This window comes from Sciurus vulgaris (assembly GCF_902686455.1).
Source record: "Sciurus vulgaris genome assembly, chromosome: 8".
Classification (NCBI taxonomy): Eukaryota; Metazoa; Chordata; class Mammalia; order Rodentia; family Sciuridae; genus Sciurus; species Sciurus vulgaris.
The window spans coordinates 9,426,971-9,453,418 of NC_136468.1; the positions used below are offsets into that span (position 1 = coordinate 9,426,971).

Sequence of the window (26,448 nt, forward strand, 5' to 3'; positions counted from 1 at the left end):
ATCAGGGAATGCCAAAAACCAGGGCTTTCTTCTCCTTCGTCCCTAGAGAGAGCCTCTTGTTAGGCATTACCAGCACACCCTCTTCCTCAAGCCTCAATGCCCTTGGTCTAGACCAGTTCTGGAAGTAAGACATGGCATTCCCAGGTTTTGTGAAGATAAGATCAGGTTTCTGATCCTTTAGGCTAGACTTTAAATACTTCAGGATAAGTGTTATATGATTCATACTATTTTAGATTTGCAGCTAATTTTCATGCAGCCTAGATAGACATGAGTCTGGTTTCTCTGTGGATGCATCAGGGAGACATGTGCAACAACACAGGGAGACTGACTCCAGAGTAGTCCCCAGACTCTCTCAAACAAATAAGCAAAAGGAGTCTCTTCATATCAGGGTAAAAGTGTACAAATAAAAAGGTAAGTTCAACCACTTACTATAGTGCATGCCAATAACAGCAGTGTCTAAGAGGAGCATTACTGGGCAGTAGCTTTAGAAATAAATAAGTTCCTCTGTCCTTTTTCTCAGTAAATGTAAATTTCTCCCTACTTTCTCTCCCTAACAAATAGGTCCTCGAGATCTTCATCTATGACTGAAGTTTCTAAATGTGGTATTGTGCGTAGACAGAATTCAAAGCACCCATGAAACTCTTGACCCTGCATGGAAGGTGTGGTGTGTGTATGAATATTCATAGATTTCAGCACAAACTCAATAGGGTCTATAACCCCCGATTTTTAATTCTGTTTTTTTGAAAACTGGAATTATATTTGCCCATTGTTAATGTTCCAGGATTTCTCACCTCCTCTGAAGTTCTCCAAAGTTTATTAATGGAGGATGAATAATTCATCTCCAAGTTCTCTCATACCTTGGGAGAAAAGTCACAAGGAGCCACGCCTTAAAATAATTTAAAGAATATAAAAAGTTCTGAGATTTTCACATTCTTTTCCTTTTGATAATCATCTTGCTTTGAAGATAAAGTTTTGGGGGGACAGGAAGATAATTATTTACCAATGCCCCTTAAATTTATTTAATGTTAACATATTCTCCATCAGGATTTATATAGTATATTCTACTCTAAATTTCTATTTACAAATAAAAAATATATGTTATTGAATATTTTAATATATTAAATATATGAATACTTAAATATATTCATATGGCACAAAATTTAGAAACTAAATATATAAAGAAAATAAGCAGTCCTAAATTCTAACTTTTTCACATAATTTTATATTGAGCATATCCTGCATTCTTAGAAATTTATATATAGATGCACATAATACCCAGAGATGTCCAGGAACATATCTGTGAACCCAAGGTGAGCACAGCACTCTCACAAGGGTCTAGGCATACTCTACATTTTTGCAGGACCAAGAACCCTGGAACCCTCTGGGACCTCTTGACAAGCACCAGCTCGGGGCTACCGCTCCAGTATCCAACCACGGTGCACTCCTTCTGAGGATTTCCTGTCCTGGTGGAGTTGGATTTATGATTATTCCTTTCATAAAGAGAATATTACATAAAGTAAGAAATGAACCAGAGAAAGAGAATGGAAATGTCGAATTTCATCCCCAAATCTGAGGTGTCCCAGGGTGAATACACTCATCCCATTAATAAGTGATTATTTTTATCTAAGATTGAAATACATATACATTTATAGTTTTTCAAATGGGTGCCTGATGGCCCAGGACTGCTATGGAAAACTTACTACAAGGGCTCCAGAATCAAGAATGTTGGAAACCGCTGGGATGAAGAGTATTTTGTTCTTTTAATTTTACTAGAATGCTGCTTTTTTATATTTAGTGTTAATCCCTTTTTCCTATTACATACAAAATTATGACTAATATCTTCTTAAAAGAATTTTTATCCCTATGTATTATTAATAGTTTTGGTGGACATTCTAAGGTTGAAATTGCTTTCCAACTAATTTATTAAATAATCCACTATGCCTACTAAAATATTATAAGGATATATTATATATATTTATTATATCAGTATTGATTAATGTTTAATAATAATACTAAGTGCTTTTTAATCTTTTGTTATTGGAAGGTAAAATATGTCTTTTGTTTATGGACATTCTTTTAAAACTATTCTATATTTTATTTTATTCATTTTATGGTAATTATATCTGAGAAAACAGAATTTATCAAAAAAGACCTTTCTATACTTATGAACTTATGAATGAATATTGCCCAAAAAGGAGAATTTCTCATCTGGTATTTTACAAAATACATTAGACAACCCTTTAGATATAATGTAGTGCACATTCTCAAGAGGAGTAGATTCATAACTAATTATCAGTTGTGATGGTTTGGATGTTGAGGGTTCCTAGAGGTGGACAGGGAGAAGCTTGGAACCCAAAAGTGGCAGTATTAGAAAATGGTGTGGACCTTTAAGAGGCGGGGCCTGTGGGAGCTACTTAGTCATTGGAGGTGTGTCCTCAGGGGGAACTTTAGGATTCTAGTTCTTTCTCTGCTTTGTTTCAAGATGTGACTGTTTTTATATAATCTCTTGCCGTGATGTGCTATTATTTGCCACCCTCATTAGAGGTCAAACCAATGTGGCCCACCTGATCTTGGACTTGGAAACATCAAAACTATGAACTAAACAAACCTTTTCTAAGGTACTTTGATACCTCAGGTACTTTGTTATAGTAATGCAAAACAGACTAATACACCATTAGAAAGACTACAAATGTATTCTGAACTACCAGATGGCCCCAATGGCATGGTCCTTTGCTTTAAGTTATTACTTTGGTATTAAGATTTTTTAAATATTTCAAATACTCAGGATTAAACATTTAGATTACACAAAATTTTATGCGTGCGCGCGTGTGTGTAGGTAAGTATGAATTAGGTTTTAAACGTGAGAGTTTCTTTGGAGAAGAAAATGAAAACCATCTTGAGGCATGTGAGTGACATTAGCACAACACAGCAGTGATGACCGAGGCGTCACTCTCAGTCACCAAGGTTCAAGCCAGCTTGCATACCTCGTAGTCCAAGTCAAGATAGTCGAACTCCCCGTTCGTGCGGAAGTGCTGCATGTTCCTGTCCAGTGTGAGGTTAATGCTCCGTCCCTGTCGCTCAATGACCACGGAGTGCCAGTGATGATCATCCAACAGGGTTCCCGTCATCACGGATGTGTGGCCATAGATGGGGCCCAGCTGGTTGCTTCCTGAATAGGAGAAAAAGAAACAAGAGGGTGTCTGTAGAGCCCACCTGGGTAGGGGTCTTTCCTTTCCAACCCAGAGCGAGGCTGACACTCATCAAAGCTGCCTCCATTGGAGCTAGACCAGGAGAACCAGCAGGTAACTGTGCTAAGCAGACTCTCAGGTACAAAGTACAAGAAAGATCCCAGTGAGTCAGGAGGCTGAGGCAGGAGGATCCCAAGTTTGAGGCCAGTCTCTGCTTGCCAATACCCTGCCTCTAAATAAAAAATGTAAAAGAGCCAAGGATGTAGCTCAGCATCTCTGGGTTTAATTCCCAGTACCAAATAAATGAATGAATGACGTACATAAAAATCATTATAGATGGATATAGATGGAAAAAAATGTTCTCCCTTAAAAAATGAGGATTTTGTTTGTTTGTTTTTTAACAGTGCCTAACTCCTGCTAAATTGTTCCTTAGGAAGTCAGTATCACAGAAGGCTCTGGCTCCACCAGGAGTCTGATGAGTGAGCCAGGGCAAGCTGATGGGCGCTTGGGGTCTCTTTCCTCGGGTGCACAATGGGAAGAAGAATCCCCTTCACTTCTTCAACCGCGGGGATGAAATCAAATGTTGGAGATGATGGTGATTGTGAGTGTGTGTGTGTGTGTTATGTGTGTATGTGTCGGTGAGAGAGAGAGAGAGAAAGAGAGAGAGAGAGAGGGAGAGAGAGAACAGGAGGGAGGGGAGAGAGTGGCAGGGACAAGTTGTTGGGGGAAGGAGCATACATCTAGCGACAAGGCTTCCCTGAGTTTTCCCGCTTTAAACATTGACCTTGGAAGGCTGAGCAGCAGGAAGCTATGCCTGATACTGAGGGAATGGCAGGAAAGGCTGGCACTAGATATCTGAGTATTTCTGTCATGAAGTCTGTTCAGTGGGTGAGACACTAAGTAAACAGCTTCCTATGAAACAGCAATGAACTTGTGTGTGTTTGTGTTTGTGTGTGTGTGTGTGTGTGTGTCGGGGCTCATATAACCAGGTCCTGGTTTCAGAAAGGGGGCGTCACAACTCCACAAACCACAGTGGATCTTAAAAGGAGACTCCACCTGTTTCATTTGTTTGGATAAAACCCACTGCTGCCTAGGGGTGCACACACCTGTAGGCAGGCAGGCCCAGATCCTCTCCCTCCACTCCTCCCACCTTCCTTCTCTTAGGTCTTGTTTTAAAAATAATTTCTGGCTGTTTTACCCAGGTAGCACAGAGCATAAGTACAAGTTCATCACTGCGAGTATAGAGCACTATGAAAAATCAACAAGTAGAATAACCCAGGATAATTTCCACCACTAAAACTGGTTTAGTCTATTTCCTTCCAGATGCTTTTTTGTATACATGCATATTTGCATGTATACAGAAAATAGGCATATACATGTATATGCATACTTGTATATAACAAATATGCATATACATGTGTATATATGTGAAATACATACACATAAATACTTAGGCTTATATATACATATTTAAGGCAACAGTATTGATCTCCATGTTATTTATGTCCTATGATTTTCACTTAACATTATATAGTATTTCCCCATATAATTAAAAATTAGCATAGATATGTCAGGTGCTATCAACATATTTCTACTCTTGTAACTTTTTTCAATTTTTTATATTGTAATTATTATTTAAAAAGTACATCTTTGGACTTAGATCCTTTGTAATCACTTCTCAAATTTTCTTAGGATTATTGAACCAAAATATACAGATACTTTAAATGTCTGCAGATGCACTATCCAATCATTTTTCCAAGAACCTCTTAACTAAAGAATTAAAAAAAGGATACTTTTGTCACATATTCACCAGCACTGATCTCATCATTTTAAGACATATTTACTCATGTGTCAACAATTTGGTGTTAGAGAAGATTGACATATTTTTTGTTTTGTAAGTTAACTTTCATATTCAGTATGAGCATTTTCTTCTCACATCTTGTTATGATTCTGAAGTAGTGTTTTCTTTGATGATTTGTTATTTAAGGAATGACATTAGACTTCTATGCTTACTATTTGCATATTCCTAACTTTCACATGAATTTGACATCTTGATTATTAATGCGACACGGACATCTATTTGATGCCCAAGTCCAAATCCGGGAATTGTTCTTTGTCTCTGCTCTTTTCTTCGTATGTCAAACCCAGTTCATCACAGTGACCAAGGAATTGACCACTACTAGTTTGCCTAACACAGGTGTCTATGCATCTCCACTGATAACTAACTCAGCAAGTCAGTGCTGTCTTTACCCTGAACTATGTGGAAGCCTTGCTTTGACTCTCATGCCAACATGAGCAAATCTTTTACAGAAGTGTCAGTGCATTTTTGAAATGAAGATTACAATGCTATAGAGTTTGAGACTTCCCAATAGGTATCGATTTTAAAAATAATATCTGGATCCCCTACCATGCCCTAATGTGTCTCACAGGAATTGAAAAATATCCCCCTCTTGGATCTCATCTCCTATCTCAGTAACTCATTACATTTATATCCACACCAGCCTCCCTCCTATCCCTTGATTGTGCCAGTTCTTTGCCTGTAAGGATCCCTTCCTATGAAGTCCTTTTCCTCTCGATGTCTTTATGGTTAGTTCTTCTTTTCCATCACTCAGCTCTGAACTCCAGTAGTGCATTTTCTCCAGTGACGGCCCCAGTGCCTCAGAAGGGGCCTGTAAGTCTCTGCCCTTACCATATTCAGCTCTTAAACTGATTTTATAACACTTATTTGATGTGGGGCCAATGTTTTTGACTCCAATAAGCACAACTGTCCTCACTTACCCACACTGAGAAGAAAAACATCTAACCATACTGTATCTCCAGCAATAAATACTTAAATTGATTTTTAGTTAGTTGTTTTTATGACAAAAGCAATAATAATAAGTAATATATTATCTAATTCCTGCACTAGGTCATACACTTCATGAGCTTAAGGACCTTCTGTCTCCATTCCAATGCATGCAGTTGGCTAATACGTACCTTGCATAGTAAAAGTGCTTAATGAATATTTTTAATTAATATGTCAATCAATATCTATCAACCACTCTGGATTAAGAATGAATGAACAACATAGATGGAACTCTTACAATTTACAGTTGAAAAGACTGTGAGCAACACGTGCTCATGGGAGTACTGATGCACAGAAAAGAATGGGACCAGGTGTCCAAACCCACCTAGGTTTAGACTGAGGACCAGCTTGGCTTTTTTCAGTTCCAGAGTAATGTAGTCTCCCTGCTGCCCCTCTCCGTGCAGGATCACCCCTTCGCTTTCCGAGGTTTTAAACTTCAAGGCAATAACGTCTTTCAGAGTTTTCATCTTCTTGTTTCTGAATCTATATGGTAACACGACGTGGCCATCAAAGTTGATGACATCAGCCCCTAGGAAGAGAAACGAGCAGCGTGTTAGTGTGGCCGGGGGCTTGTCCGCGTACCAGGCCCTTCGCAGAATCGGTGCAGGGTTGGGGCGGTGGTGGGGGTGTCTTTGCTGAGGGGCTCTAGTCCTGGGCCCTGGCTGTGCTCCTGCTTATGATTTTTACTGTGTTTTAACATGGATTTCTTTGGGGAGTGTGCATAAGGAGTGATCATAAAAACCACTTCCGTTATAACATTAAAATCTTCTCCACACGCACTTCAGGTACAGCACTAATCTCCAAAATTTACAAAGAACTTACAAAAGTTTACACCAAAAATACAAAGAACCCAATCAATAAATGGGCCAAGGAACTGGACAGATACTTTACAGACGACATACAGGCAATCATAAACATGAGAAAGTGTTCAACATCTCTAGTAGAGAAATGCAAATTAAAACAACTCTAAGTTTTCATCTTACTCCAATCAGAACCGCTATTATGAAGAACACAAACAAAAATAGGTGTTGGTGAGGATGTGGGGGAAAAGGCACACTTTTACATTGCTGGTGGAGTTGCAAATTGGTACAGCTACTCTGGAAAGCAGTGTGGAGAATCCTCAGAAAACATGGAATGTACCTGCCTTTTGACCCAGTTATCCCACTCCTTAGTTTACACCCAAAGGACTTAAAATTAGCATACTATAGTGATACGGCCATATCAATGTTTATAGCAGCTCAATTCATAATAACTAGATTGTGGAACCAAACTAGATGCCCTTCAATTGATGAATGGATAAAGAAACTGTGGTATATATACACAATGGAAAATTATGTAGCCATAAAGAAGAATAATATTATGGCATTTTCAGATAAATGGATGGAATTGGAGAATATCATGCTAAGTGAAGTAAGTCAATCCTAGAAAACCAAAGGCCGAAAATTTTCCTTGATAAGTGGATGATGATATAAAATGGGGGTGGGGAGTTGGGGGCTGAGAGAAGAATGGAGGGACTTCAGATTACCTAGAGGGAAATGAGAGGGGGGTATGAAAAATGGTGGAATGAGACAGACATCATTACCCTATGTACATGTATGATTACACGAATGGTATGAATCTACATCATGCATAACCATAGAAATGAAATGATGTACTCCATTTGTGTACAATGAATCAAAATTCAGTCTGTAAAAGTAAAAAGATAAAAATAAATAAAAATAAAATGAGAAAAATTAAAAAAAAAAAACAAAAAAAACCTCAATGTGTTATAAAGTTCAAAAGTGAACTTGGTGATGTAGAGTTTAGTCTAACAAAGTGCTATTTTTGTTTGTTTAGTTTTTGTCTCTAAAAGATTAGAAGGTTTAATGGTTTCTTCCTCAGTGACAATAATGCTTCAGGATTTGTAAATATATGTTCTACTAAATATGTAGAAATATATGTTCTATATATTGTAAAATATATGTTCTTCATTCCACTGTTCAGACCACGAGAATGCAGGAAACGAGAGGGTTGGGTGGTCATCTCAGATTTCCTCATGGATTTTATTTTTCAGCATGTTTGTAGTATTCAGAGTTTTTAACTCATTGCTGGGCATCCTGTGGGTCTGGAATTCCTTATTAGATCCTTGCATTTGGAAGGGAGAGTTTGGGGGCTCGGGGGCGGGGGTGGGCGGCAGGTTCCACTAGAGTGAACACAGGCATCCTCACTTACCCACTTTGAGTTAGAAAAGCAAATTTCTTAGCCATACTGCAACTCCAGAAATTCTAATTAGAATTTAGGGCTTTCCATTAAAACAATGAAAGTATATAAACTCTTCAGAATTGAGGACAGTTTTATCACTGCATTAGTTTCATAACTGCCACTTATTCACGTCGGAAATTTTTAAAATGAGATGATAATAGTTATTATGTACTACTGGCCAATGGGCTCCCAATTCATGGAAAGGTTCACAGAAGAACTGTTATAATGCAGATCAAATATTTATACCAACAGAAGCTCAGTTAGAATTATTTGGCGTGCATCACAAAAATATTGTCAAATTTCCATTTCCAGTATCTTTTAAGTTTGAAAGCATAGAAAACTTCATCAAACTGGCTGATCACTGTAGAATTTCAAACTGGACAAAGACTCCAGGTCTTGAGCAAGTTCTGGCTAAAACAGGCCACAGGGAAACCCTCGGAAAATAATAGGAAGTTGAGAGTGGGTAACTGAGAAGTTTTCTCATTCGTGTCCTGGTTCTCTTGCACATGGCTATTTCTGTCCCTGCTGGAAACAGTTTGATTTTCCTGCTAAGCAGGGCTTTTGACCAGTTAGCTCCCTGTGGAGACAGGAGAAGGGTGCAGGCCACCATGGCTGGAGTCCTGGCTCAGAGCACTTCTGGCTGCTCTGAGCTTCTGCTCCTATTTAACTACGTAAAGTGCATTGCGAACACAGTAATTCCAGACGTTACTTAAAACTAAATGGATGCTTTCCTTTCAAATCACCAAGGGCTTTTACATGCTTTAGAAATATTTATCCAACTATCTTATATATTGGAGCATATAAATGCCAATTTGGGGAACAGCACATTATAAAATAACTTGCAGAAACTATATAATTTGAACTTTCAATTTCCTTATAATCAGTTCTTTGCTGTCCATAAAAAGATGTTCTTAATCAACAGACTTCTGTTCTCTGGGACTGTGAATCACAGAGATTTATTTTATTAAGGGAGGTGGGGGGTCAACCATTAAATTTGGCTTCTACTAATGTGGCAAAGCCATTAGATTTTGTCTTAAACTGCACTATCATAGCTGAATTCCAATAGCAATATCTTTATCTTCTGTGATGAGAGATAAAGGAGAGAAGAAATGGAATCTGATTTTCATGTCTTAGGTTGAATTTATAATCCAGCAGTTGGAAGAAATTCCTTTTTGTCTTGAAAAGTGAATAAACAAAAAACAGAAGGGAGTCACTTTTGATCTCTAGAAAGTAATTTTGTGGTCAACTTCATACCCATGACAGCTGAGTAATAAACACATCATTGCTTTATACACCTTCAATATTTATTAATTGACACAAAATATTCTCTTTCAATTCTCAGGAAGTAAATGTTGCTGGAGCTCAGAAGAAAGAAATCACCACTCTTATATTTTCTCCTATATGGAAATCTACATTCAGTCTCAGGTAAAAAATAGTGATTTATGCCAATAATGATGCCATTCTGCATCACTTTTAGTGAAATGAGAAAATGTGACAGAAAGAATGAGTATGGTGAATTTTTTTCAGACAGTCCTAAGATTATTCAATAAAAATATGAAGGAAAGCTCTCCATGTAGAAAAAGTCTCATTTTATCAATGGCAAGTAGTCATTGTGCATGCTGGGAAACTGATGAAATGCTCTGCGAGTTAGATCTCACATATTGCAAATTAAAATTGTTCTACAAATGGGTTAAATGCTTCCAAAATACCAGCATGTTCTCTTGTGTATACGAGCTCAGAGCTAGCTTGAAAACAATAAAATTCCTTGAAATTATCTATTTTATGTAATTTGCACTTACTATACACTTTTAAAAGAATCTGAGATACTGTGAACTAATGCAAATAACATCAGAGTTTAGTTCTGTTTCCTACCAAAATACATTAAAATTTCATTTGACATCTAATAACATGTTGTGCTTGCTTTAGGACAAGCCACTTTTCCCCCACTATTATCCTGATTACTTCTGGTTCCCTAGAATTAAGTTTTCTATACAGTGATTAAATATGTGTGGTTGAACTGTTTAAGCAATCGGAGGAACAATAATGGCTAGTCAAAAGCTGAATGCAAAATCATAGTGTTTCCACAATTTTTGTTTCTAACAATATCTTAGAGAACTGGAAATGTGCCTAATTCATTAAATTGTCTTGGTAGAGGAGGGCTTTTAAAAAAATTATTGTTGATCTTTACATTCTCAGCTTGCATAAGATATTTTTGAAGAAGTGTTCACCATGTAAAGATGTGAAAATTTAAAAAATGCCTTTGCTATATTTTTATCAGAAACTTAATGTGTTTATTTTAAAAAAGAAATTAAACACCACAAATTATTGAAAATAGTGAATCAGATCCACAAGAGATCACCCATGTTAATAAGCAATGGTTTGTGTGTAGCCTAGATTCTATACATTTTACCTACCAATGTATACATCTCTCTAAAGTACAGAACAATCCATGCATTATTATATGTACATGCAATATACAATGATTATATACTACATGCACATTATGTTATTGTATATATATACACATATATACATATGTGTGCATGAGTTTATATTTTATATCTAAAGATCTAAAGATGTATATTTAATATAATTTTGCAAATAAATATGAAGTCACTTCAAAAGTCTGAAATACATCTCTGAAACTAAAGTTTAAAAACAGAAGGTAGAATTTGACTAGTTTTTCAAACTTCCCATGAATGTGAGTCCATGCATCATTTTTAAGTCATATGTCAACACTTTAGGTACATTGGCTGTTCTTTGTAGTGTGACTTCCATCCTCATCCTCTCGCGGCTTCTCAGCTTCCTCCTTTACCAGCACTGAACTCCGCCTGGTATATTGGCCTCCTGATACTTGTGAGTTCACCATGAATCTCCCCTGAGAATGAGTGCCTCAGACACTTTGTTTAGCTTATCTCGAAGCCCACTACCTAAAACGATGCTTCAAAACAGTATTCATTGAATATTTGTTGAATGATGGAAAACTTTCATTTTTTAATAAATTGGATGATGGTACAATAAACACTAGTACATATTTTTGTTAAACAGTTGGCACTAGATTGGAAGACATTTTTAGAATTCACTCTGATTTTCCTTGGTGCCACAACTACACATATGCCCAATGTTTCCATGGTCAGGTATTATCAGATACTGCTTTTGGGTTTGTGGTTTTGGGCAAGAATTCATTCCATCATTTTTAACTGATTCAGTCCTAGACAGGCCCACACATGAACAGAGTCCTTGTTCTTTGTGTATGATTGGACTTCAATGCTTCCTTGTAACCCACTGCCTTTTCTTTTGAGGTGTCTGTGGTTTAAACCTAAATAGTTAAAATAGGTTCCTTTACCCTTTGAAAAATGGGCTAGAGCGACTAAAAAGCCACCTTTACTATGGCAAAAAAGAAACTCAACAAAGTCCTCAAAGACTTTCATGAGGATCAGCAGCTCACATTTTCTGCAGTATCTTTCTTAAAAATGTGCAGCTTTTTTATTTAATTTTTTTTTAATTTTTAAAGTCTGCATTTTGATTCATTGTACATAAATGGGGTACAACTTTTCATTTCTATGGTTGTACACAATGTAGATTCACACCATTCGTGTTATTGTACACGTATGAAGAGTAATGATGTCTGTCTCAGTCCACTGTCCACTTAGTGCTTGGTACAGCATAGTACAGCGGCAACGATGGGACTCTGACTGCCTCTCTGACTTCCATTTCCAACCCCTGAGACACTGATACACATGGATGTTCCACAGACATAGCTGTCTCCTTGCCCAGTGCTTAACTATTTCTCTGAGCCTTGTTTCTCATTTTCTTATCCAATATTTAGTGGCTCAAGCCAGAGGTCTGCCATTTCTGGAGCTCCTCTTTATCTCACCCACCTATACTCAGCACTTCTAGAAAGTTTAGCCCTGCCAAATGTTTTGAACTCACTTACTTTTATATTTACCTCCAGGCTGCAGTCACCTCTCATATGGTCCATTGTTCTAACAAAATGAAATGAATAATTCCCATCCTCCAGGCTGATTTCCCTCCACTACTCTCTCCACAGAAGCCAGGAAAGGCTTTCTGAAATAAACTCTGGCTGAGAAGGTCACAGTCCCAGCTCTGCCACGTAGCCTACACCTTCAATGGTATGTCACCTGGTTAAAGTCCAGGCGTCTCAAAGCCCTAGAGTAGCTTCACCCACTGGAAAGTGTCCCTGGGTAAAGCTGCCTTTGCCGCCTGTCCCCTGGCAACCTGACACATTGATCACCCCACTCCCCAGGCTATCATGAAATTACCTTTTATGGAGCTGATTTCCTCTGTGGACTTCAATTTCTTCTGAAGTACAGACTTTGGATAGTTCTACTGTGCATTCTTAACACAATAAATCCTTCTTAAATTGATCTAAACACAATGGGTGTGTGAAATAACAAAGCAAAAAGGAGAACCCTACTATGTTTTTAGTTCCCTGCAACATCAAACCTGGTGCCACAATATTTACTAAGAGCACAGACTTACACATTATTTAATGATATGCACTTACCTAAATATTATAATTGTGAGTCTCTGATATGAAGAAATAGTTAAAAACATGAAATACTAATATTATACTCAGAGTAGAGCGATTTGTTTATAACTCAAAAGCTTGAACATTTAACTGCTACATTAGTTTAAATCAATATATATGTACTATATATGTATTTCTTTTAAATGGACACTTTTAGATAAACTTGCCTATTATAAGATTAAAGTACAAATTTTTAAATATCCTTTTAATAGTTATTTATACCTTCTCAAGATAAATATTTATTGAAATTTAGAAGCAAGATGGATTTATTTCTGTGTTTTTTATTATTGAATTACTTCATGAAAATATATGATGATTCATGAATGTCTAATTATTTGATTGGCTTACTTGAATCAAACTCAGAAACAGCAAAGTGTTAGTGATTTTGGAAATTATATTATTAAAAATTATATTATTCAATATCAAAAGACAACATTGAGATGCCCTCTACTCATGGAATTCTCATTAATAACATACACACACACACACACACACACACACACACACACACCCCACCCGTGCACATGTTGTGGTCCTCCTCCTATCTACTCACAACTCATAGGACATCAGAGAACCAGAGCAATCCACTTCTAAACTGGGTTATAGTTCTAATATATCTGATAATGCATAGATAATACGCAATTTCTGAAAATTAGCATAAAATCTATTTGTAGGAAATCCATGTGGAAGCTATTTTTATTTATTTTTATAAATCAAAAAGTCAAACAAATTAGACTTGGCTTCTCTGTGATAATAGTGCTGTTTACTGAAAATAGCTCTACAGTTTTGACCATAGAAAATCTATTTTCCTGCTTGGGAAAAGTCTATTTAGAATTATAAACCCCAAGTGAATGTTACAAAGATGAGGAAATGAACCAGATATTAAGAAACTCCTCAGAATATCTTCTGATTTAAATTATTCCCAGCACATACTTCAGATTTTAAAGAATCTTTGGTTTCACTTAGAACATTGTTGCCAGTGTTGGCGTCTAAATTTCTATGCCGAAGGGGCTAAAGGGTGGTGATTTGATTGGAATAGGAGGGAGGGCACTTGCTTTAAGGCACTGTTTCAACAGTGACTTATCTAACATTAGGAAAGGATCAGCGCTCCCAACTGAAGGGGAATAATGCAAATGGACTGGGAGTGGGGACAGTGGCCACCAACCTGGTCATTTCTTGAAACTGCTGTGGCTTACTTCCAGTCCCCCCATGTTTTAACCTTGTCTTTTATTTTCTGTGTTCTTATGTTATGGCATCTGGCACCTTGCTCATCCTGCAGGGATCACCCTTCACAGGGTCAGCTAACTCCTAGAGACAGTAAACAACTTGCCTGCGAGCACACTTTCCAGAGAAAAACCATCCAATCCAGAGTCCACAACCCGGACCACCTTCTTTATGAAGCTCTCTCTTATGAACCAGTATCCTCCTGCCCTGAACACCCTAGAGTCAGGTGCCGCACAACTTAAGACAGCTCTACTGCCTCAAAGCCCACTGAAATGATTCAAGCTACTATGTGGAAGCCTACCTCAGCCATTTCTTCCTGTAGAAACCACAAAAAATCTCCTGGTCACAGCCCCTCACTCCCCTAGCTTCCCTTTGAAAGACCCTGGGATTGCCTTTGTGAGGGCTCCCTCTGAGCCCATCCTGTGGCATGGCTTAGCCATTTCTCTTGGGAAAGATGGAACAATAATCCTTTCAGATAATTAATGATAACCTATCTTTTCAAATGGCAGGTGTTTCTCATATGTGGAACTTCCAATGTTTCAAATTTTCTACTAATACATTTAAAAAATACCAGCTACAGAAAAGTCTCTTAGTGTAAAAATAAAAGTTTGGGTCAAATAAGAAAATAATCTTGCAATTGCTGACAAGTTATTTCACAGATCTGCAGAAAGCTCCTTTCAAGTAAATTTTAGAAACCATTACTGATATCCACTCATTCACTGAGATACTTTTCATGTCCAGAGACTTGGAAAGACTCGGGTTATTGAGGTAAAGGATTGAATTTTAAGGAAGAATTAATAGATGAGACATTCTGTGAAAAGAGAATAAAGATTGAGCAAGATAAACCCAGATAGATAGGGGAACATAATATTCGATTGTTTTGAGGAGCTTGGTTCTTTGCAAATTTAATGTGTATGGCTTGCAGGTCATGGGCAGGGTTACGGCTGGAAGAGGAAGGACCCAGCCTCTGGAAGATGTGCCTGTGGGTACACAGATGGCATCCTCAGCAGAAGGCACACGCTCAGATTTACATCTTGGAAAGTTGTCTCCCACACAGGTAGGGAAGAGTAAGAAAGGTGGAGGGGTACAGAGGCAAGGGAGCATAGACACAGCCTGGGAGATGTTCCAACAGGGTAGACAAAGCTCTCACAAAGGCAGGACTCAGGAGACACCTCTGCCATGAAAGAACACAGGTCTTTCTGATGACATATTGTGGCTACCAAAGATCTCAAATTAGTTCCAGCTTTTCTAGTGATAGAAGAATTGCAGATGAATATTTATAGTCATGACTTGTCCAATAGCATGATAAATTCAACATCACAAAAACATCAAAACTTTTAATAGAATTTAATCTACCCTTTAACGTGTCAAAAATTCCTCTTTGAGTTCCCTTCATTCACCATCTTAATTTTTGAGAGAATATCAGAAATGTTTTAATTCTCTAGCTATCCCATATTTCTATGCTTTATCCTTTTCAAATTCATACCTTAAAAAAAGGAGCAAAACTATTCCTTTAAAAATATATGATCAATACTCTTCCAAACTATGTACCCTTCACCAACAACTCCTGTAGAGATTCCTGGACAAGAAGCAGTATATAAGAGGTGACTAGTAAAGAGAGTCTTTATTTATTTATTTATTTTTAATTGGTACTGGGGATTGAATCCAGGGTTACTCAACCACTGAGCTACATTTCCAGCCCTTCTTAGTTTTTTTTTTTTTTTTATTTTTTTTTTTATTTTGAGACGGGGTCTTGCTAAGTTGCTTAGGGTGGCTAAATTGCTGAGTCTAGCCTGGAACTTGCAGTCCTCTTGCTCAGGTTCCTGAGCTGCTGGGATTACAGGTATGTGCCACCATGCCGGCATGAAAGTAATTTCTATTTACTTTATCTTGTGTGCTTTCCTGAAAGCTAAACGAGTTGGTACGAATGATTTGTGCCTATTTGCAAGAGGTGGGGACAAATGCTCAGTGTATTCTGGGTTTATTCCTATGGAGTAGAACACTACAGTTGGGCTTTATTGTTGGTTTATTTCATACACCTTTGGGTGAAACTCACCTCAACCATAAAGTAGGATTAATAAAGCTCAGAGTGTACACATGTTGGGAAATAATGTGCTCCCTCCTCTCCACTAGAGCAGTTGGGTCCTGTCAGGTAAAATGCTAAATGCTGCTCTGTGGCCTGGTCATCCACACACCTCAGTGACTCGACACTGGAGGGAGTCTGATTCACGGTGACCTTGGGGCCATCCGTCACTCCCTGACACCTGCACACTGGGACTCTGGTGAACAGATTGAACTAATTTATTCTATAAATGAGCAAAGCTCACACCACTTGTGCTGAGAACCAGCCCTGACAAGGATAAAATGATTGGAAACTCCTGAAACTAGAAGTCACAACTTCACTGCTCAAAGGGGACAATCATTCCACACAAACGAAGGAGACTGGGCTGTTATAATAATCAGGGAGCCTCCTCACTGTCTTCCCCTCCTCATGTTTGCTGGAGATATGGGAACAGAGATACATTCTCCCAGATAGAAAGCACCAGGGAAAGATGCTGCTTCAGGGCTTGGCCATGAGAGTACAGAATATGAGGAGGTGTTTGGGATTTTAAGGGGGCGCAGTTCTCTCTCTTCCTGTAGGTAATGGATGCTATGCAGCAATGTGGGTGTTATTCAAACCTTCGTTCTGTATGGTAGACCAGAAACCCGTACATTTAATGAGGTCTTCCTGTTTCTAAATATTGAGCAGTTGACCTGGGACTGAATTAAGCTGAGGCTCCTGGCTGCTGACCCACAGATGGTTGGTCTGCACATTCTTCCCTTTAAACTTGCATACTGTCAAAATATAAGGCTGTGTGGCTCATAACAAGCTTGAATATTAAACTTATTACTCATTATACCATAATTTACTTGTAAATAACCACAGTGTGTATCAGCAAAAATTTTGATTTCAAAAGACAAATTCTATAAAAAGCAAGATAGTTAATTCTAAATCAATGGAAATGATGGTTATGAAAAATAAATTTCAATACAACTAAGAGAAGGGGTGTTTCACCCAAGAAGCTCAGTGTCACAATCCACAGGAAGGGGAAGCTGTCTGCTGTGCTGTTGTTGCTGGAAGAGTCATCTTCACAGGGGAAAGAATATCCTTAATTGACATAGAAGAGATAAAATTGCTTAGCTAATAAGAGGTCACTAAATGTTGTTGATAACAACCAAGTAAACCATGAGCACGTTTTGGTAACATGCTCTGAAGTAAGATGGATTCTTATTTTCTGTAGTTGGACAAGGTACAAAATGGATTTTTCGGTATTTTGTAATCATGTCAGATTCTCAAAAAGGAAAGGAAAAGAAAGGTAAGAAGGAAGGAGGGAGAAGAGATAAAGGAAGGAAGGAGGGGTAATGGAAGAAAAGAAAACACCCTAAATTTGAACTTGGATCCCTGAGATTTTGGATGGAAGAATTGTTCAAAAGGAAATGCAGGTATGTTTATAAGTATATTACCAACTGCTGTACCTTCAATACCTGTGTCCTTCCCAAACACACATGTTAAAACACATTCATCAAGGTTTTTGGGAGGTGAGACCCTTGGGAGGGGATTATGTCCTGAGCATCCAATTCTCAAGAATGAGAGCAGGTCCCTGAAGAGGCTCCAGAGCTGCTCACCCCTGCCCCCAGGAGGCCACAGCAAGAAGGTGCCACCTGGGAAACAGCAGGTCCTCAGCAGAGCGAGCCTGCTGGCCACTAACTGGCCTGCACGTGTTTTGTGTACCCATGCACCTCTATTTTGTTTCTTGATTTTTAAAATCTAAGTTAAACTTATTTTAACCCATACTCAAGAACAAACATTGTTCATATTAAAGGGGGAATAGGTGAAACATCGATCATTTCCTTCCAGTGAAACTTTCAAAATACTTTCTCCTCACTTTTTGAAATAAATGTAAGTTCCATTTAATTCTACGTAGTCAACTTACAGTGAAAAATAGCACATAGAACTTCCTTCTTCTAACTGTGACGTAGCATGAAGATACATGTCTTAATACATGCATCCAAGCATGTTACACTCACTATCAAAATATAAGACTGCATGGATCTCAATACGTTTGAAAAATAAAATTTATCTTGGATGCCCAACCTCCAGAACTGTGAGAAATAAATTTCTGTTGTTTATAAGCTACCCAGTTTATGGTATTTTGTTACAGTAGTCTGAGAGGATTGAGACAGAATGCTTATGCTGGGGGTGAGGTCTTGTTATAAGCAGTTCTAACAATGTGGAAACAACTTGTGATGGGCTGACAGATCTGGCTCCATGAGAATGTTATAGGCCAGACTCTAAGGGAAATAACTAAACAGACTCCATTTTGCTCTGAGACTCCATGTTATGTAGGAAATAAGCTTCTCCCATGGGAACACCCCGCCTCTGTGCCCATCATCATTTACTTGGTGTGACAAGTTTAATAATATACAATGGCAACTCCTATGTAGTAAAGAATTGCTCTCTTTTGATTCCTATTGCTCCTAAACAATGTACCATGTGAACAGTGATTGTGTGGATGTTAGCAACCATTCTTTAGTTTGTACCTAGGTAAGGGTCATTTTGACCCACTTCCCCCTCTGTTGATGATCTCATGATGTTAATGTGTAATTTCAAATCATAGCAACAGACACTTTTAATTAATGTGATTTTTGGTATAAGAACCCCTACAACCTTGCGGTCAGGGCTGTTCTCCCAATAGCCATTTTTTGGGGCCTTGTGTGAGACAGTCAGCCGGCCGGCTTAATAAAGACTCTCAAATTTGGAATTCTCAGTGGTGATCCATCTGTTCTTAAGTTGCGCCCCATAACGAACTTTGAGCCTGGATAGTGGGTACAGGTTAGAACCCGTTTGAAGTTCACTCTGGAAAAATCCTGCATTGCTCCGACTGATCCTTTAAGGGAAATTTTGGAGAAGGCTTAGAAATAAAGGAGGTGTGGAGAGAACCTCAGTCTTCTAAAACCATAATTAAGTGGTAGTGAAAAGAACATTGATGGAAATATGGACGACAAAGGTCATTCTGATAAAGTCTCAGAAAGGAAGAACATATTACTAGAAACTGAAGGAAGAGCAACTCTTGAGATAAAATGGCAAAGAACTTGGTTGAATTGTGTTTGAATTCTTGCATTTTCTGGGAGGTAAAACTTGAAGTGATAAAATTGGAGATTTGGCTGGGGGAATTTCTAAACAGAGTTGAATGTGTGGCTTGGCTTCTTTTGAATGTTTATGTGAAATGTATGAGAGGGATGTGATTTAAAGATGGAATTATTAAAAGGGAAACAGAAAACTTGAAAATGTGGAAAACTTTCACTCATTTTCCATTAGAGAAAAAAAAAATCAAGAGCGTTTGGAGAGAATATGCCAAGATGAATATGGATTGGTCATCCCAGGGGAAACCAGGACCCATTGTCTAAGATGATGGAAGGGATATTGGGAAGGCATTTCAGAGGTCATCAGGAGTCATCTGTCCTTCCCCCATAGGTCCAGGTAGCCAAGGCTGTAACAATAGAACAATTTCAAAGGAGAGGTTCTGGGCCTCTGCAGGACCTTGGCCTGCACTGTCCACCATACTTCATGCTCTGCTCCCCGCTGTTCATTATCACTCTGCTGCCCTAGACATGGGTCCAGCATGTGGTACACCCAGTAAAGCTGTAGGGGTATAGCTGTCTCCACCTTGATTCCAAAGAGCACCCAGAAAGCTTCACAACCCAGAAAGATAGCAGCTGTGGGCATGGGGTCCCCACAGAAAGCCCTCTCTAGGTCAGTGTGTAGTGGTGTCATTGGGGAAGGGCTGACCCCCAGGATGCCAGACCAGTAGAAGCCACCTTAAGTGATCACAGAATGGCTGAAGTCTCATGACCGAGGCTCAGAGCTTCCACAGGGCTGGGGTCACTGGACCCCTAGTTTGTGGGGGGTTGGGCCACCACTCCATGGAGTCCTGAAGGTGGGTCCCCTACCCCAGTGGGCCAAGAAGACAGAACAACTCCCTAAAGAATACTGTTTTCAAGCTTTGGGATCTACGGCTTTTTATTTCCTGTTTTTCCCTTTTAGAACAGGAATCCATGTTCTAGGCCTACTCTACCTCATATTTTGGAAGTATTAACTTGTTTGACCTCACACCTTCACAGCTCCAGGACAATTTGCCTCTGGATGAATCATACCTGAGTCTCACCCATTTCTGATTTGTATAATATTTGGTTTGGATTTTGGATTTAAAATTTAAAGTTGATTATGATGATTTAAGACTTTAAGGACTTTTGGGATGAAATGAATGTATTTTGCATATGAGAAATACATGGGTTTTAGGTCAGAATGCTCTGTTCTGAATGTGTCCTTCCAAAATACACACATAGAAACCTAGTCAACAGTGGGATTACATTAGGAGGTGGGGCCTTTAGCAGGTGATTAGGTCATAAGGACAACCCTCGGGACTGGGACTTGTACTCCTATAAAGAAGCCCCGAGAGCTCACTATACCTTTCACTATGTGATACCAGAGCTAGATGATGCCCATGAACCAGGAAGCTCTTGCTAGCTGTCACAGCTGCCATGATCTTGATCTTGGACTTCCTGGGCTCCAGAACTGTTGGATATGCATGTTCCCTTTTCAAAAAAAATAATAAAGGGCTCTAGTTTATGCCATTCTGTTATTTATAGCAGCCCAAAGTAAGGTACCAACTAATACATGAATTCAATCATTCATGATTGCAAGTCTGCCCACTTGTCACCCCACAGCAACACTCACGGCACTTGGCCATCATTCATGCATACACGCAAGGGTGGAGAACGTTTGGGTCACCAGATTTCCATTCACAACAGACGTCCAGTAAGGCCATGCTCGGTCTTCTTGCCTCAGCTTTCACACTGTTGAAAAGAGGTCTTTTCTCATGATCTGTTTGTGGCTAAATTTTTCACATTTTTGTGCTTTTTTTGGATTGATTCTCCTCTTGAAAGTGCCTACCTCCCAAATGTAGTGCTGAAGTACTGCTTGGTGTTTCTCAGCACAAGAAGGCTGTGATGTACTCTACAGAGAAAATAGCTCTGCCAGATGAGCTTTGTTCAGACCTCAGTGGCAGTGCTGGTTATCATGAGTCCAGGGCAAATGAAACAGCAGTGAATACGGTGATGTCTCTTTAAACAGAAACACACAGCAGTCAATGTTATCTATTGACTGGGTTACAAAAAGAAGTGACCAGAAGCTCACAGGAACCTAATTGCATATATCTTCTAGGAGCTTGGTTCAATATTTGCTAATTCAGTGTTTGTGGTAATTCATGTTAACTTCTCTAAAAAAAAAAATGAGGATTTGCAGTATTTACATTGCATTTATTTATTTTTAAATGGGAAAGTAGAGAACCACTTCCAATAGCACATATGTCAATGAAAATAAAAGAAATCTATAAGTTAATCTTGAGGAAAACGATCAACCAACAGCAACTCTCTTCATAGATGTGTGCAATGCTACATTAGCATACTCTAACAAAATACTGCTTCTTGCTGCATGGATGAGACTTTCAGTACATGAGTCTGCAAGTAGAGCTTGCAAACACAGATGCCTCATTCCTCACATGTTATTGCACTCAACTATGTGTTTCACATGTTTAATTATTATAATTCACCATGTACTTTCTAAGCAGCAAATTCAGCTTTAGCAATACAGGGATAGTAGAAGCTCAGATTCTTGGAGAATCACAGAATCTAAATCATATTCTCCAATTTATATTTCCTGAGAGGTAGGGCTAAGAATTTTCATTTTTATTTAGCCATTTGATTATTGCCTACCTTTTCTGATTTTTATAGTAAACATTCTGCTTTAAATTTGCAACATAAAAACTATAGATTTTATTGAGTCTACTATAATGAGAACATTGATCTATATCCTTTCTAAGCCCTAAGTAACTTTAAGAACATATGTATACTTGAATTTGGCTGATTGTATTATAGATATTATTAAATGTCTATTAAAGTCATAAATATTATTGTGAATAATTTGTACTTTGAATTTCTCTCCCTAATGAAAATCAAGTGTTTCTATTAAGAAGACCTGACATTTTCTTTTGAATAAAGGCCTGAGTTAATAGAGATGTTAGAAACCTATTGATAAATTAGAATCATTCCCCTGCTCAAAGAAATGGATCATTGTGAATTCAAAAAATATAAAGTCACACAATTGCCACAAATCCATGTTAATTTTAGAAAAGATTTTTTTGAGGGCTATTAGAAAGAAATCCAATTTGGAAATAGGACACATTTTGATATAATGCCTACACAGCTTATTTTCAACTTTGTGAATTTGGCATTTTTTACAGCTTAGATCAATCCTAATAACTTATGCACTCCCAAGCATGACAGATGTAGTACTGTACAAGTTCTACTTTTAGTACGTCAGTAAGTCCTTAACATGCCAATGGTCAACTTCCTTTTAATGTAGACCTAGAAGCATAGAGATGTCTTCATTTCAGGGCTAAGTGGCATGCTGAGGCAGAAAATTTGTCAGAGAATGGAAGTGATGCTTGGTTTCTCATGACCCAGAATCAGGGAGCTGAGTCAACAGCATCACATCCTCCCCATCAGGTGAGAACAGGGTTTCTTAGAGCACAGAGACTAATGCCCAGCCCTGGCCAATACACACTTGGGGAAATCAGTTCACTTTCTGGGCCTGTGAAATAAAGGAACAGAAAATCTGCTAGATTCTATTCTGCTCCAAAATTAAACATCTCTTATTCTGAGAATTTGCTGAAACTTACAAAAAGTTAACTTACAAAAAGAGGACCCAAAACACCTCACCAGAAGACTTCTAGAGCTGATAAGCAAATTCAACAGAGTAGCAGCATACACCATCAACATAAAAGAAAATCAATAGTTTTCTTATAGTGCAATAATGAATCTACCAAAAAAATAAATAAATCAAGAAAACTACTTCACTCACAATAGTCTCAAAAACAAAAATACTTAGGAATAAATCTAAGAAAGTGAAATATCGCAACAACAAAAATTATAAAACACTGAAGAAAGAAACTGAATTAAATCTTAGACGATGAAAAGACCTACAATGTTGATGGAGAGGTAGAATTAACATTAAAAGTGCCATATTTCCAAAAATGATATACATATTCAGTGTAATCCCCATCAAAATGTCAATGACATTCTTCATGGAATTAGAAAAATACAGTCCTAAAATTTATATGGAAGAATAAAAGACCCAGAAGAGCCAAAGTAATACAGAATGACTAAAGTTATCACAATACCTGATCTCAAATTATACTACTGAGGTATAGTAATAAGAACAGCATGCTATTGACGTAGAAACAGAAATGAAGACCAATGGAATAGACTAGAATACACAGAGACAAATCCACATAGATACTGTCATCTGATCTTTGACAAAGTTGCCAAAAACATACATACATTTTTAAAAAAAGATAGCATTTTTAACAGATAGTGTTGGAAACACTGGATATCCCTATGTAGAAGAATGAAGTGTTGTGCATGATACAATGTAAGAAAGTTTAGAGGCGAGATGATTGGGTTATGAGAGCCTTATGCTAATCAGTATATTAATCCACTGATAATAGAGAGGTAGAGTATAACTGGAGGAGGTAGATCAGTGGGGCCCTGTCTGTGGGGTTTATGTTCTGTTCCTGGTGAGCTGGGTACTCTCTGCCTGCTGGTAACCATATTCTGAACTGCTTTCCTTCACCACACCCTTCCACCCTGATGTTCTGCCTGAACTGAGCCTGGAGAGTTGGAGTTAGCCATCTATGGACTGAGACCTCTGAAACCATAAGCACCAAATAAACTTCCTTCTCTAATTGTTCTTGTCAGATCTTTTGGTCACAGTGAAAAAAGCTGACTAAATCAGAAGATAGAACACCATGACTCACCCTGCCAAAAAATGAACTCAATGTGGATCAAAGACATAGGAATTAGAACAGAAACAGTGAGACTACTAGAAAAAAAAATCAGAGAAACACTCCAACTTATTGACATGGCACTGACTTCCATACTACGACTTCTAAAGCTCATGAAATAAAATCAAGAACCAGTAGGTGGAATAGCATTAAATTAAAAAGTTCCTGCACAGCAAAGGAAATAAGAGTATGGGGAGAGAGCCAAAGAATGAGAGAAAATCTTTGCCAGCTACTCTTCCATCAGGGGATTAATAAACAAAATATATAAAGAACTCAAAGTCTTAACAAACGCAAAGAACTAATAACCCACTCAATAAATGGGCAAAAGATCTAAACAGTCTTTTCTGAAGAAATACAAATGCCAAAAAAACAAAAATCAACAAACAAACAAACAAACAAAAAAAAAAACCATGAAAACATTTTCAACATCCTAGCAAACAGGGAGATGGGAATCAAAATTACAGAGATCCTCTTTCACCCCAGTTAGAATGGGAATTGCTAAGAATACACACAATGATAATTTCTGGTAAGGATATGGGGGGAAAGTTACTATATGTACTTGGTGGGATATTAAATTAGTACAGCACTTTGGAAAGCATTATAAAGATTTCTCAAAACACAAGGATTGAAACCACCACATGACTGTCCCAGATAGCTCATAAAAACTGAAATCAACATTGGTAATACATGCATGCCAACATTTATAGCAGCATAATACACAACAGATAAGTTATAGAAACATACTAGGTGAATATCAATAGGCAAATTGATTAAAAACATGTAATATACACATGCACACAAACAATGAAGTTTTATTCAGTCATAAAGAAGAATGAAGTTACATCATTCACTGGTAAATGGACGGAACTGCAGAACATGATGCTAAGTGAAATAAGCCAGACTCAGAAAGTCAAGAGTTGAATGTTTTCTCTCATATGTAGAAACTAGGGAGAAAACAGCAATAAAAAAAGAAAATAGAATGGAGATCATTAGAGTAAAAGTAGGGGATCAAGTGGGAGGAAGAAGGACAGGGAAAGGAGAAGGATTGGAGAATGAAATTCTTCAAATTGTTAGATGCATATATAAATACACCACGATGCATTCCAACTTTATATATAATTATAATGCATCAAATAAGAGTAAATAGATAAATATAAAGAAGAAAAATAGAGTTGATGAAGGGGATTGGGAGAGAGAAGAGGAAAGGGAAAGAGAGAGTACTAGGGATTGAAATGGGAAAAACTACATTATATTCTTTTATGAATATGTCAAAATTAACCCACTATTATGTATAATTATTATGCACTAAAATATATATATGGTATACATTAAAGAAAAAAAATATATATATACATGAAAAACTATTCATTCATTTTTGTTCTTGGACTGGATTCTAAAAGTGAACAAATTTAGAATTTGAGTACATACTCATATTTCCTGATTATTTTAGAACACTACAAATTGGAGTTTCTCAAAGTCAGTTTGAAAACCAAATATTCACATACTGAAACTCTTTTGTGAATGATTACTTTGGATAACAATTAAATATGTATGAAAATGCCAAAACTTGGAAATTAGAGTGAAATTATCACATTCTAAATAACACATGATTATTACTTTTCAAAAAGGAAAACAAATGTTAATCTTTTTTTGTACTGAAGTTATTATAAGTGAAATTTAACAAAATGATTTATAATGATGAATAGTTTACTTACATTCTTAGAATCTCATTAATGTTGAAAAAGGTGCAAAATTAGTAAGATTGAATTATTTTTATTTTAGAACATAGGAAAAATAATTTGAGTCAATTAAAATACTCATGGTTGCAATTACCTGGGTCCAAGGAGAACGGATGCATGGCCTTGAACAAGTACAAAATGAAATATCTAATCCTATTCAGCTAAAACCATGTCAAATTCCTCTCTTTGTACATAGCCTGACACAACAGGACAGTTTTATAAATATAAGGGAATTATAATATGTGTGTGTGTGTATATATATATATATATCATATTATTATATATAATATATATTTGATATGTATATAAATATATATGCATATCAAATCTGTCTTCTTTACAAAATCAAGATCACATCAAAGAGAGGGACTTTTGTAACTTTTGTACTATAGACCCTGGTGGACAGTAACTGGAGAGATTTAGTAAACACTGTCAGGGTTTAAGCCAGGTGTTATCCCAGAAACTTGGGAGACTGAGGCAGGAGGATCATAAGTTCAAAATCAGCCTCAGGAACTTAGTGAGCACCTCAGCAACTGATACTTTGTATTAAAAAAAAAAACACGCCTGGGGATGTGGCTTAGTGGTTAAGTGCTCCTAGGTTCTAGGTTCAGTCCCTAGCACACATAAACAAATCCAAAAACAACCTCCAGGGTTCTAATTCTGCTTTGCTACCTGGTAGCTATGTGACCTCCACTAAGTTACAAAACGGTGCAAA

At 37.6% G+C, this 26,448-nt stretch overlaps 1 protein-coding gene across 2 annotated transcripts in view; it reads right to left on the reverse strand.

The window, feature by feature from the left end:
- The window catches only part of CNTNAP2 (contactin associated protein 2), a 2,020,421-nt gene that overhangs the window by 1,164,918 nt on the left and 829,055 nt on the right, over positions 1-26,448 (reverse strand). For both annotated transcript variants that reach the window (XM_079149276.1, XM_079149277.1), the window contains exons 5-6: positions 6,359-6,562; positions 2,985-3,169 (exon numbers count right to left, since the gene is read on the reverse strand). In XM_079149276.1, coding sequence (XP_079005402.1) covers positions 2,985-3,169; positions 6,359-6,562 — 389 coding nt within the window. The remainder of the gene's footprint in view (positions 1-2,984; positions 3,170-6,358; positions 6,563-26,448) is intronic.